The 15,462-nt window shown below is 39.6% G+C and overlaps 1 protein-coding gene across 1 annotated transcript in view; it reads right to left on the bottom strand.

Moving 5' to 3' along the window:
- Positions 1–914: 914 nt before the first annotated feature.
- The window catches only part of LOC135471629 (uncharacterized), a 53,829-nt gene continuing 39,281 nt past the window's right edge, over positions 915–15,462 (bottom strand). Inside the window, exons 3-6 of the mRNA XM_064750928.1 lie at positions 15,367–15,438; positions 8,627–8,674; positions 3,362–3,415; positions 915–1,926 (exon numbers count right to left, since the gene is read on the bottom strand). Of these exons, the coding sequence (XP_064606998.1) occupies positions 1,778–1,926; positions 3,362–3,415; positions 8,627–8,674; positions 15,367–15,438 (323 nt within the window). The 3' untranslated portion in view covers positions 915–1,777. The remainder of the gene's footprint in view (positions 1,927–3,361; positions 3,416–8,626; positions 8,675–15,366; positions 15,439–15,462) is intronic.

The raw sequence follows: 15,462 nt of genomic DNA, 5'->3' as shown, positions 1-15,462 counted from the left end.
TTCTTTGTAACCTTACTGATGATTGGTCGATGGGCTGCAGTGAGGACAACGCTAAGGTGAACGAGATAATGAGGATCTTGTAATCTTCAGAGAAGTCATTACAATCGATGAGCCCACATACCATTGTTGATAGCAACTCCAATGCTCTGGAAAAGACCTCCCAGTGATGTGACGTAAATACATTTACTAATAAAAACCACAAACACAAAAAAAAGACTGACTTTGTTGTTTCGCATGTGAATGGCACGGTGAGGCTTGTAAACAAATCAAAATTTTATGACGTCATCAATCATGACGTTATCGTCATCAGTCATCAGGCTCTACGGGACTTTCACAGGCGGAATATGTGAGGTCATAAAATGTCAGGCACGTGACAAATTTGTCTATTTGTCACCTGATGAGTTTTATACATGTCAGAAGTAAAACGTTATGAATACACACATGATCTATTTCACTAACTCACATCGCCATAATTCGACATAAAATTCGGCCATAGCTCACAATGGATATATGTTTTGTTAAAGACTGACTTTAACAAAGTTGGTGAATTCCACGGGCGTATAATACCCAATTCAAATAAATGAATAACTCAATTAAGGCAAGCTGTTACGGTGCTTTTCTTTCTATTGCTAGGGCACACAGGGTGCGGTTTCAAAGTAGGTCTTGGACAGGAAATTTGTAGATTCCCCTACTCTTACAGTTCGTGTGACAAACACGGTGGGCTCTGAATGTCACATGTGCGACAGTTCGTCAGTACCTTGCCAATTGCCGGTGATTTACCCGACCGCTTCTGTTTCCTCAGCCCAAAAGATGACCACCACCACATAAGTGTTTTGGGTTAAACAACAATCAAATAAATAAATACATAAATAGCTTAATACTTATGACAATCTTGCAAGACTGTGGGTTTTATTTTGGGGTCGAAAACAAGAAAAAAAAATAAAAACCGGGGAAAACTGTACTTTGAAAAACGTTTATTGAACCTTAGTGAGATAAGTTATGACGATCCATCCGGAGAGAATTCTGGAGAGATCGGACATGTACGATTCGGTGGAGTTGAAGTATAGCAGCAGATTGTCACACGGATTGTTTGAATGCAGCTGGATAGCTGAGTCCAGTTACCCTGTCTTACATAGAATATAATAAACACAAAAAAGACGATCGAAACAGCATGCCACACATAGAGTTAACTTAGCACTAAGCGTAAATCTGAAAAATGAGCAACCGTTAGCTATGGATTTCCCTGTGGGTGAGCCATGCTTAGAAGGGATCCGGAGCAATTCTCATTGTCTGGGTGGGGGCCATTGAAGGGATAGCTGGCTCGTGGGTTGTGTGGGAGGGTGAGGGTTGGGGGCGTCTACTAACAGATACATATAGAACAATGGCTAGATACAACATGGAAGGAGCAGTGTCCACGGAGCTGAAAGACAGTGGGCGAAAATCTGCCTCTGTTCCTAAAATGCTATTGGAAAACAGCGAATGTGAGGTTTCGAGACTAATATTCAACTACATAAGGACGGGTGAAGGAAAACAAAGTAGGTGGATTTGGGTGGTTAAGGCATATTACACACATTTGAGAAGAAAATCACGGATAATATTGACAACAACAACAGAATCAATATAAACTATAATGCTGAGACAGGGTTGTTTAGTACAGGGTTTATATAGCCATCAACAGTTGGACACATTGGTTCATATCGCTTGGATAAAGTAAAGTTTCTTTGTTCACTCAGGAGTAGAAGTTTTCCACGTCCATGGCGTTTGCCGGCAAAACCAACTATCTGGCGATATCGTCCAGAGAGGCCTCGGTCATACAACGTACGGCGCAGATCCGATGTTTCACCTTACAGCTGTCGAAACCCACACTTGATAGAGATCGCCTAGCACAGGCCACAAACTGGGGTACACAGGCATCCACATAGCAACCTGCAAATGTGGAATCAAGAACAGCACAGTTTTACTGATGTGTTTTTATAATATACTGTTTGCAATCTGAAAAAAACTTGAACGTCCTTGATACTGTTATTAATAGTTATTAGTAAGTTATTACTAACACTGTTTGGAGAACTAGAAAGTAATTTAGTGGAGATGACGGTCGCCGCCTGAAATTTCGTCTCAAGAGGTAATAAGCTATCCCGAAAATTTCCGAGTTTCTTCTGAAGAATATCTAAGCTTATTAATGTCACTAACGTCTGTGTTTCCAATAGAGTAAAAGACAAACCAAGCCGATAATTAAAATTTCCTTTTTCGTTTCCAAAATCAAACTCTTCAGTTTTGGCGTATAGATTCAGTAATGTATCAAAAACACCCCGCTACCCAACCCTCCACCAACTATCCTCACTCTGAATTAGGGAAGTGTTACCGGCATCATCATATTTGACTGATGGTTATTGCTTGACTATATGTGAAAACCTGATATGAAGAAGTTCACGCATATGCCAGTACCAATGCCAATGCCAATGACGTATACATATAACCATATGTCGGCATATGGCGCTAAACTGACACATCCATTTATCAATATATGACCTTGATTTTAAGAAGATATCACTCCGCCTTGGAGAGAAAAAATAAGCATACCCTGTGTTGTAAAAGGAATGAGCTCAGCATTAGGAAGCAGTCTTAGACACAAAATCAGGATTTTTAAATCAGATAAAATAATATTGATTTATATACCTCGCGCAATATTAGTGTAAAATGTAAATTTCAAACCTTAAAAACATTTATAAATAAAAAAAAAGAGAGATGCCGAAAACATTTTTGAGAAACAATGTACACGATTCAAAATACAATCATGCAACACCACTTTGGTAAAATAAATCTTAATGGGTTACCAATTACAGTTTGGCATATTTGCTGAAATGGTAATGTGCTAAGTTTAATCAGGGTCCCTTTGCGATGTTAGATAGCAGCAGAATGTAAGTGCCAGCACCTTGGGAATCACGGCGTGAACCCAGTGTAACATAAAGTGGAGCGGCATCTCTGTAGAAAGTGATCAAATAGACCTAGTGACATAACACTCGTACCGTCGGGACATTCAACAGTGTAGCCAAAAGGAAACGGAATCGCAATCGGTACGTTGTCTTCCAGTCTCCTACATGCGGGGTTAGGTATACTGTTAAGTAACCGGCTTTTATTTTACACACAGTCAAAAACTGCAAACTGCGAGGCACTAAACTACACACTATTTCTAGTCTATTGTTGTGTGGAGACTGACTGTCTCCGCGAGGAGGTGTTTTTCAGAGCTACATTTACACTGGAAGCCAGTCTTTCTCTCGTTTTATCATATTTTTATTTCTAATTAGCAAGTTATGCTTCCGTTTGTCGGTTTTTACACACACGGTCACCTTGGACAACTTACCAAATAAGGCCTGGCTGCTCTCACATTTCGAGTCCTCGTTGTGAAAACTATTATCTGCAAGGAAGAACAAACAAAAACAAAGAATATTAGAATTTAAAGCTGAACATAGTGACTAAGCCATGCAGGCTATGGGTTGTGGGAAGAGTACATGCAAGTTGGAGGGGTGGAGCTGCGATCAGGGTTCAGGAGCATAATTCAACTGATTTAAATGCATTGGTATTATTTCGGTTGACATACTTGCTGCCGGCTCGTAACGGCTCGGCCGGAGATGAGGCTCCAGGCCATGTGGTGTGAACTGTTACATGTCCAGTGATCATCAGATCTACAACCTTTAGCAAATCTCAAAAGGGCAGAGGGTATATTTCATGCTAGTTGTTATAATTCGTGGAACACAGTGTGGTGTGGAAGAGCTTCATTTCCTGGACATTCCTATTCCATACACCCAGCACTTCGTTATCTTTCACACACACGCACAAAGGAATGCTTTGGATTAGAAAGCGCCGAAATTGTAATAAAATACAACACGGGAACCATTTCGAAATTATAACCAACTTACCCAGGCCATAAAATCAGCAGTAACCTGGATAAGCACTGCAAAACTATACTGCAGTGGCAATTAAAAATGTGAACAACATCTGATCTACTTTCATTCTAACTGTCAATTTATGTCCATCATAAAGAATTGGGTACCAGCTGTAGTCAACAGAGTTCTTTTTAATTACGACGCAGCACATACGCACCAGTAGTACGTAATCACCTTACGAAAAAAACGTCTCAGAAAGGTGGAAGCGCCAGAAATGCTCCACAGGGCTTGAACACGAATGCCTTTACGTGGAAAAAGTTTTTTTTTTGTCAAGCATTTTATCACACTGTCCGCGGGTGCTCATGTTATAGCATACGTAATCAAAAAAAATTAACTAACATTTCTGACAGGTCACATGGTACACTAGGAGTCTTTTTACCTTTAGCGATATGTATCGCAGGAGGGTTTTTTTTCTGACAAATGAATAATGGGGCCTTGAGGACTAAAATGGACTTAGAGCTTGGAGGGCAGTAACGATTGGGTCGGGGATACTGCTGCTGACTGTGATAGTCATAACTTCGGTCTTAACTTGTAGTTTTGCATGTAGTAAAAGTTTATTTCTTTTTTTTCCGCGAAAAAAAAGGTGGCCTTTGAGAAATATTCTTGAAAAACGATACGGCGTTTGAAACTAAGCAAAAAAAAGACAGAAATAAAACAAAATCACTCTTCAAACCTTAAGCACTCGTCTCTTTATAGCTTTAGTAATTTGAATTCGTGGCACCAGGATCACAACGCTGTCTTACTAAACCCAATATTAGTTTTAACTTGTGGTTTTTATTACTTAAAACTTTACTTATTCCTGAACTTAGATTTAAACTTTCACGCTAAATTTCAATTTCCTGATAAATCAACTCTAGCTATTAAAGTAAAAAATCTCAGGGTAAGTCACAATGTTAGCGTAGTAAACTGTTTTGAAGTTATGGCTAAGACAGCTTCGTGATCACGCGGTCAGACACGTAAACTGCGGGCCTATTCCGTACTGAGTTATGATTTTTTCAAATATCGTGGATGGATATAAGAGTTTAGGGTTAACAAGTCAGCCAATATCAACATATGACTGCATTAATATCAGAGCTACTGGCAGCTGTGTGGATCTTTGTGAAGGTGGAAGGGATCATCTTCGACCTTCATCATTTCTCTACTGGACAACCTGCCTGATTTTATTGAGACTATCCACACAGACATGGCGATTCCTTGATTTAATTCGGCACTTTCATTGACTAGAAAATAAAGGATGAGGGACGATAAAGTGAGGATTTATCCAATACAGCGGACGAGAGAAATGTGCAATTTTTTCTTGTGTAGGCCTACATATGAATACGTTGGTGACATGTCAAGTACAAATATATGAGCGACAGATCTGGAAATCTTAACTGCAGGGTGTAAAATTTCCCGACTTACAAACAAAGGAAAACAGACAGACGCAAAATTGCTATAATATTTGTTGTTTTTGAGATTCTGAACACCAAGATCGCTCTGGATCAAGTCGTATTCACGCGTTGAAGCAAAATTTGTCATAATCTTTCAATGAAAGAACAAATCCTCTTGGTCTAAGATGGTCTCCAGGTTAAAATATGTAAATATATAAATCGTTTGATTTCTAACATTTGTCCTCAGGTTGAAACTACAAACCCCATAATCACATCCACTGGGTGTGTGGTATATTAGATAAAGGTCCAAAGGACCAGTATGAGGTTCTCGTTTATGGCATCACAGAAGGTTTTTATAATGTTATCAAGTTCATAACTCATTTTTTAAAGGTTAAATGTGTCCGAAGAGTTGTTAGTTAATTTGGAGTATTAATAATGTTATGAGCTCTATGAGTTGTTTGATGTTCCTAGTCCCGTGATATAAACGTTTTTAATTCCTGGACAATAAGTGTGTTGATATTTTCTATAGCTTGACGTTTTCCCCTGTTTAGAATCACGACCAGGGTTTGCAATTGCATATATTTGTTTCTCTCTTTTGATAATTCGTATATTTCGTTTCATATTTAATAAATAAACCTCTCATAACTGAGCCCTATCGTCTTCAGTTCAGACTTTGGGCTCTGTGAAGCATTTCATGACGAGGTCAAAGTTGTTTGAAGTCAAGTGGATTACAAGCCAAATACTATCAGATTTATCACAGAAATAGCGGTCTCGAATGTCATTCTTTTATCACCCCTTTACCAATGGACCAGCATACAGCCTGCATGCAGAACAAATGCAGGGCAACGATGCCGGTAGGGTTATTTAGAATGTCTGGCAAATTCTGAATTCATAACTGCTACGAACCCCTTCTTTAAACATTGTATTATATATTCTTTTATATTTTTTTTTATTTGTCAGTGACCGACCTAAATTGTTCTCTTTGTGAACGTTATAGCCTGCACTGTCGAGCGTTCTCTAGGCTTCGGTGTTTATAAGTTTAGTGTCATTGTACAAAGGGTATATATTCTGGAAATATGTATCGGTGTTGTAAACATGGTCACGATCAAACCATCCAGAATTTTCTTTACGTTAGTCTATAAAAAGAGCGACGGAGATGCGAAGCTGGTAGTCATTCATTCAAATTCACTTGTGAGCAGTCACTTACTCAAGTCTATTTGAGAGCAGTCATGTTTACTGTCATCCACTGTGAAGGATTTTACTCGGTTTGGAGATATCGGCTTTCACGCTATTCGACATTCTTCATGTGTACTCCATTTTCTGTATGTTGCACTTTGTGAGCTTGTGTTTTGCCACTTGCTATTTCTTGAGATGTTATTTTGGAGCTTGTATCTCTCATTGTGTGTTTGCGCGATTACGTATATGTCTTAACAGTTTACTCTGAAAGTGACTTTGTGTGTATTTCCAAGGAGTGAAACATACATCGCCAGATTGGCATCACGGACGCTACTGTAAACCTGTCCACCCAGAGAAGTTACACCTTCACAGGCAGCTGGGGGAATAAACCATCGTCAGTATGCCATGCCCGGCATTGTCATTTTGATTGGGAAATTCATCTGAACCCTGCATTCTATATTTAGGTTGACTGACTCGCCTTTGGAAGCCGGAATATTCCATCCGGATTTAGACACTGTCAACAATAAGAGACTATACATATATATTTGTAATCATTTGTGTTGCTTTGTATATTATTGTTAGTTGTATTATTTGTCTATTTTGTTCAAATATGTGTATTGAACTTATTCCAGCGGCTTCGTGATCTGAGAGTTATAAAAGCCAATTCTTTTCTCATCTCTATTCTCCGATAGTGGTATTACAATAACTAATCTTACAACATTATTATGACATCAAACTGCATACAAATTTTATTCCATAAGCACCCGTGCTTGATCCCCATTTAGATATAGCACTTGTTATATTATATATCCTGCATGTCATTGAGGACAATGGAAACAGCGTATGTTCATTTAGTCGAGAACCAAGCTGAGTTTTCAAAGGATATCACCCCAGGCAAAAATGGATCTTGGCCGTAAATTAATTAAAACATGAGGGGCTGTCTCGTAAAATCTCACGAGATTTAGTTTCAGACATTCCCTGGATGAGGCTATGGATTAGAAGAAAATTGTTCATCCTGGTTGTGATTGGACAATCACAATCGTTATGTGATTTATGTGATGCTATCCGTATTCCGAGACAAGTTTTTACACTTTGCTGGATTTTCTCAAGATAATTTATTACAGCCTGGGTTCCCGGATGCCTAGAGACGTTCAGATCATCCCAGGAGCATTACAACATAGTATAAATGACAAGGATCACACAGACACTTTAGCAGCAAAACTAAAATAAATGGCGACCAAGTTCATTGTTAATCCAGTGTTTCCATACTCAGGACACTGGCTTCCTTTTACTTCGCGCTTGGACCCTCGCCCGCTCATTCGGATAAAATGTTTATCCCGCCAAAACAGCTGGGCCTCAGACCAGTTAGGTTGTATGCTCAAATCCATCTCTGGACCCCCTATCAGTTCAACAACCCACAGACTTGACAATCGTCGTAATAAGTGAACAGCCCTTGAATATAGCGTTAAACACCGTTACATGATTAAATAAATTATGTCGTTATTCTGTGTCAAGTATTAGGTTTTCTCCCACAGATAAAAGACTGCGAAATCAATATGCCAGGTATCACGTTCAAAATCAATACACTTTTGCAATGAAATAGACGCATGGATCTTTTTACCCGTCCCTGCGCCTCAATGACATTACACAGATAGACAATCCTCGCTTACACACCGTCAAACTTGTTCACACGTGAATTTTTGCCTTTTATTAGCTATTGAAATCATTTTATCCACGTTCGGATATAAAGGATAACACAATAACTCAAGCATCCAGATAAAAGAAACAAAATTTAAACACTGTGTCAGTAAGATGCCAGTAGGTGTATCCCTGTACGAAAGCTATTTGCCCATCACACCTTGATATGTAGTTCCTTATTTAGTTTCCTTTATAAAACTGGGACCATTGCCTCAAGATGAACAATCTAAATACTGCATTATACCGGAGATATCGTGCATTGAACTATATAAGAGAAGTGACCCAGTGAATATCACATGCCTACACCTTGAGGCTGTTTTCAGTCAGGTAATACTTTTGGTTTGGGTCATTACAACCAAAATTGCCTAGTCGCCCTTAGATATGCGTTTATATATTCACACACTGAAAACCAAATGTGGACATAAACTTAAGACTGACCTGATGCCAAATCACTGATTGAATCCATAGACTTTTTACTCCACCATGCTGAAAAAGAAAAGAGACAAACTGTTTTAGATTTATTCATTCATTTGATTGGTGTTTACGCCGAGCTCAAGAATATTTCACTTATACGACGGAAGCCAGCATTATGGTGGGAGGAAACCGGGCAAAACTCGAGGGAAACTCTCGAACATCTGCAGGTAGCTGGCAGATCTTCTGAGGAACGACCGGAGAGCAAATTGTTTTTAGAGACAAGCGGATTTGTTGCGTTTGCTTCCATTACTATAGCCACATCATAATAAAGACCCGTACGGCGAGTGTCATGAAAATGAGGGCTGTACAGTTAATCCAGCAGATGACGTAAAGAAATTCAATTTGTCAAGCTCGGTATACAAGGGATCTGAAGACCCAGCTCAATCCGACCGTTGCATTGGGTTGTAAGCACCTGTGTATATTTGCGGCATACCGATGCGACAGCTGAAACAGCTACACGTAATAATAACATCGCACGGCCATTGACGAGTCGGACCATCTCCTTATGGCCGTTAACGAGGCAGTTATGGCCATCTGTGAGTAGAGCTAAACTCCGTATGGCCATCGCTGAATGGAACCAATTCGTTATGGCCATCGGTGAGTGGAACCAACTCGTTATGGCCATCGGTGAGTGGAGCCAATCTCCATATGGCCATCGGTGAGGGGGGCCAACTGATGGTTATCAGTAAGTGGACCAATCTCTGTATGGCCTCGGTGAGTGGGACCAAACTCCGAAAGCCCATCGGTGGGTGGGACCAAACTCCGTGCGACCAGCAGAGTGGAGTTCAGTGCCGTCGTGTATGTGGAACTTTAATTTATTTATTTATTTATTTGATTGGTGTTTTACACCGTACCCAAGAATATTTCACTTATACGACGACGAAATAAGAGGAAACGGGGCAGAGCTTTGGAGGCGACTAATCCCTGTTACGTCGGATACTAATCGCTGGAGTGTGTGGAGTATGTACGCGACTCAACTGTAGTGCATATAGTTGTACTCCAGGGAGTTGTACTCCAGTTGTTACGCGTACGCCGATTCAGTAAGCGACTGAGACTCACTGCGAGAGACCAGCTGAGTGTTGATTCCAGAAGTCTCTTAAGCTCTCGTGTATGCATGCCGAGCATAAGAGCCAAACTACAATGGGAAGCATTACCCGCCGAAAACAAAACGACCCAAACGGTGTAGTCTTGTTTGTTTTCTGTGTCTGTTACGTCACCATTTCTGTATAGTTGTGTCTGCAACGCAAAAACGTGTACACAAGCACTTCGACGTAACGACACAGAGTACTAATTGTGCTTTTTCACAGGTTGGAAACGGCTGCTGTAGGCGGCAAATGCTTGTCCATATCGATGTTCTACTAGGTCAATCTGACAAATAGGTGGGCAAACATTTGTATTGCTCCCACTTTTCACATGAATATGAGAAACAGATGGATGTTTCTTGAGAGGCCCATAATCCTACTTCCCGACGGGCACGGGATTTCCTCCTGCGCCATGGGGGGAGATAGACTCCTTTTGTGTCCTCTTTGCTCGGAGGAGTTGTTGTTCAGGGATTCATTCATGTCGTCTCTAACTCATTTCCTCGACAGCATGGATTAGCGTTGGAAAAGGGATCAATTAGCTGAGGAGTCTGGCTTTAGATGGACACTTCATCTCTGATTATACGCTCCATGCCGTCTCATGCTGAGGCATGCAAACCACATTGTGAAAAGGCATGACACTGGCAACATGAAGCACATTGTGAAAAGGCATGACACTGGCAACATGAAGCACATTGTGAAAAGGCATGACACTGGCAACATGAACCACATCCCTCACTACTTAACACGTCGCCTGAGTTCTTCTGTCTTGTCTGTCTCCCAGGTGTAAATACTTCTACATAAAGTAATTGCAAAATTCCACTGTATATAAACACAAATAGACTTTTTACAATTCGTTTTAGCTCAGTAACAAAAACCGATCAGTAATTATTTCATATGATTGCATTCAATGAGTGAAATGTACATTTGTTTAGAAATGTCAAATGTGGTAATTTCTTTGATGTACATGTACTTAACATTTCGAAAACATAAATATAGCCGAACCTAATATGATATATAGTAAACACATTTCTATGTACGTGTATTTCATGTATCCCATGATTTTACCAATTTATGCCAGTGACCTCTAAGAAACATCGCTTCATTTTTTTTTACCTAAATCTGCTTAAATGATGGTGGTAGGGGGCATGTAATTTGCTACTGTTTAAGCATTTAGCTGAACAGTTAGAATAAAACCCTAACTGAGTGTAAATTGACAAGAGTCCCTATGTCACTGGTTAGGCGTGACCATTTACCAGATATCACACTGTCGACGCTGCTGCTTTGACTTTACTCTCTATGCTATACGTCTTTAGTTATATCATGATACTACGTGTCCGATATTCAAGTTAGTCTGTAATCAAGATCATCAAGAAAAGGGACAAATCAGGGATCCTGAGAACCACACAGTGTTTTAAGAAGACAGAGCAGGAAATTGGCTGGGAAAGCATAAATAAAGCCACTGTTGACTTTAATGTGCAGTCCATTTGTATTGAACGGATGTTGCTTTTGTTAACTTTACATGTGAACCTTTCCAAGCCCACTTTGCCGGTTGAAGTGCCTTTTGTGGTTTTTGTATTTGGGTCTGTTAGTTAACAATGGGAATATAGAGTCAATGTTAACCCAATTTTAGCCTATCAAAATCACAACGCCAATCTATCAACAGCTCCACTGTGGCAAGCTTCAGCCATCACGATTTAACAGGGCGATTACTGTGTAGACACCATTACCACAACAAAAGTCCGGCAAAATGGAGCATCACAAGAGCTATATTCCCGCAAAACAGTGGATTTCTAAACAAGAAAAGCGCCCATTGTATTCACAAAAACCTTTGCTGTACACTTAGCTGAATCAGCCATTAATTGTACGTATATATACATATGGGAAGATGAGGGGATGCAAAAGCTTAAAGCAAACACGTACTTTTAAAAATCCTTAGTGTGCCCGAAGTGTTCCGGTCCTTATGTTTAATATGTAGCCTCCATGGTTGTATCACAAAGGACAGCAGAAAGGCTTAGGTGGACTTACACATCGGTGGTAAGGGTCGATTTCCATTGTACTTTACAACCCCAACCATAAGAACTCAACAGATACCCATTTTAACCTTTCAAACGTTCCCACAGGCAACAACTGTACACTCAAATAATTAAGTCTGTTGTTTGAGTGATGCTAGAATGTATTCTGCTATTGCAGCAGATTGTTCTATTAAATACAACACACAAATTCTATTAATTCAGCATAAAGATTTTGTTAGACTAACAGGATATTATGTTAAATATAACAGAATATCGTGTTAAAAAAACAGAATGCATTCTGGTATCATTCGGACAATAGACTTCTTGATAAAATTAACAGATTGACTTTTTGAGTGTATCGTGAGAGCACCAGAGCGATATTCAGGACGCTAAGCCAGTAGAGAACTGCTGTTTTTACCGACGGGTTTCCCTTAGTGTGAAATGTAGATTTTGTGGTTTTTGCTGTTCATTCTAATGTGTACATGGATGTCCAATATACGTCACGATCAAAACCGCAATGACAGCTACAACCAGGGTCACAATAGCAGCCACAATATAAAAGACTTACAGCATAGCGAGTAAAACCACAGCAGTGACGACAGTGTGATAGCTTGCAAATGGTCACCCGTCACACGGTGAAAAATGGCTTCTTGTTTCTTTACCTCAGTTATAGTTTTATTCTAATAGTAGCAAAATTTACCCCAGTCAGGATCTAACTTTAACAGTAGCAAATTTATTTTAATAGAAGCAAATTTATTGTAATGGTAGCAAATTTACCTCACGTAGGACTTTAAACTAGAACAGCGACGTCAGAGTAATAGTTGACAAATAGTAAAAACGTAATCGGTGAAATCCGGCCTCTTGTTAATTTACCTCATTTAGGATTTCAATTTAAATGCTTGACTAGCACCAACTTATGCATTCCCTATGGCAGAGGTGTATAACACACTCTCCCTACACAAGAAGCTCTTCTATATACAACTATATATAGGAACAATAAAGTTCAAACTGAATTCTTTTATACTGCACGGAAATGCATCACTTTTTTGGCGTTTTTACTTTAAAGTGAAACCTTTTTGCCTGAGTGTGCAAACTGACGAGCTTTAATAGTCCTTTAGAGTAGGCCTGACTGGGATTGCTTATTCAACAGAGATGTGAAGTGTTGTTCTTAAGCTGGCGTTTTGAGGGATGTTCAGCCATGTTCAAGGGCATCTTCTGTTATATTTAAATGGAGATTTTGATTGTCTATCCACTAGTGTCCGGCTGGGATTCTTTGACTGGCTTTACTGACTAAATAATATTACTTGAGAAAAGAACCCTTTCCCAAAACGCGAGTGAATTGTTGTAAAAATGTAATGAAATCGTCTTTGGGGCATGAGCAGAGCGACAGCACTGAATTACGATGTCGTCCGCCTTTCTAATATTTACGCCTATCTCACCGCTCCGGTGAAGTGTGTCCTAAATTACAGCCGGTGTTGCATGGTGGCTAAGAAAACGTGTTTTGTGCAAATTTCCCGACGGTCACTGGGGGCCCGAAGTTGTCCAGAAGGAATTCAGTGTTTTGGTTACGACTACACAACAACTCATACTATCGAAAGACACAGAAACGTGATTACATTGTAGTGGAAGTGGTTATTAATTTGGCTTTCGGTTTTATTATTTCATACATGCATCGGCATTGACTGGAGATTTTAGGTCTAGCACCTTTTTTTCTGTGATATTCATCTCTAGCCCTACACTCCCACCCCTTAAGTCTCAATGCCACCTCTCTCATGCTTGCCAAAGTAAGGCTGGGTTCTTCAACATTTCTGGAGTACTTCGGCTGCTTTCTGCGAAATTGTGTTCTTTGAGAGAAAATGGAAATTTGAGCAAAAGAAATCAATGGAATTCTGGAGTTTTTGTGTTTTGTTTTTGAGATGAAGACTAATAAGACGACTGGGTTCTAACAGCTGCCAGCTTGATGGGACTACACGACTAATGCACTTTCTAGATATATTAAAACTTTGGTTCCCGATCTATCACCAATAACAAAAAATGGCCATTTGAACGTATCAGGCTTCCAGCGAGAATAACAAGAGTATCCAAAATAGTGCGCAAGAACAATGCCTTAGTTGGCTCGTTGGAATAAACCTTTGTTCTCGCCTCAACCAACGAACCCTGACCAATGGGATCACATGTTTGAATCTCGCTGTTTAGTTTTTAGTTAACAATTATGAAAACATGACAGGAACCCATGCAATAAACACTGAGTTCCATTTTTGAAGTTTTTAAAGGATTCGAGCAGCAATTGGGTCAGGGCCTCTCGAATTTAATGGAGAGAATTTCAACGTCTGGCTACATTAAAACAGGCGCTAATCGTTTGTAAATTAAATCGTTCCTTGATACATGCAACCTCTCTATCTACCCAGTGCTGACAATATGCATCATATCTCTGAAACACGACCTGGTCATCACGTGCGACCCGTTTACATTGTTTTAATGTGATTGTATATTAAATGTGATGAAAACAAAACATTTTAAGCATACTTCTAGACTACTGAAGTCTGATGAATCGGAACTAACATCACTGCAGTTTTTTTTTTCTACCTAATTCTGCTTAGGTCATGGCGCTAGGAGGCGTGTGATTTGCGATTTACCTGAACAGTGGGAAAAAAACCTGACCCGGGTGAATTGACAAGAGCCTGTAATTCACAGGTGACCAATTGCCAACTATCATGATTTCGCCGCGGATCAAATTTTACACTCCATGCTGTAAGTGTTTTATATTCTATTAAAATCATGTTTAAGATCAAATAATGCACTTTGACCGGGTCAGGTTTTATTATGGATTTCCTGATTTTGTTGCAGTTTTAATCCATAGAGTACACTGACTTTCATGAAAATCCATTTGACATATATAACATAGATTCTGCATGTAAGTTACAAATAGTGTTACATCCAGTGTCATCCTTGTTCGTATAACTAATACGTATTTGTGCTGTGGTGAAGAGTACGATAAATGGCCAAAAAATTGGCCCGAAAATGCATTTTAAAGGCAAGTAAATGTCATAAAATATGACTTTTGGTGCTGCAGCTATTACATATTCCCATTAGAATATCATCCCATACCGTCCAAACAAACCTCAAAGCACTTTTCTAAGATCAAAAGAACTTTCACAATCAGATGCCGCACAGCTGCAGCCAAGCCAGATGAACCTGGATCGGAGAATATTAAGATGTTCTACAATAGTTTTGTGGTTGCTCTGGTAACGACACAGATTGAGGTAGGATGAATCATTCCTGCGATCTGCCAAGTATGTTGGTTTGAGAATTCAACTTTTACTACGAATTCCCACTCAGCTTATGCCCCATATTGTTGTTTAGCGCGTTAAAATATATCAGAAGTTCATCTGTTTTGGACAGAACTGAAAACCTTTTCCCCAACTTACTGCCCACGTTTGTGAAGGTTAATATGGTGACCAAAAGTCAAATAAAACATCGTGGTCTTTCTTGGTGGAATTTTCGATATCTTGTACAGAATAGTGGAAGTGGCACGTAACCTCATAATACCACGCTTCGTATTAGATTCAGACATACAAAATATGGCTGTTTATTGCTAACGCATACTTACAATTTCGTTTCGCTAGAACTGATTCCAAAACATCGTCGTTATTTTCCGAGAGGGATTTGCCTTCTGACCAGCCTGAAAATAAAAGTAAATCTTATC

This window comes from Liolophura sinensis, chromosome 7 (genome assembly GCF_032854445.1).
Source record: "Liolophura sinensis isolate JHLJ2023 chromosome 7, CUHK_Ljap_v2, whole genome shotgun sequence".
Classification (NCBI taxonomy): Eukaryota; Metazoa; Mollusca; class Polyplacophora; order Chitonida; family Chitonidae; genus Liolophura; species Liolophura sinensis.
The sequence above is the reverse complement of the archived record's forward strand: the minus strand, read 5'-3'. Positions and strand labels throughout refer to the sequence as shown.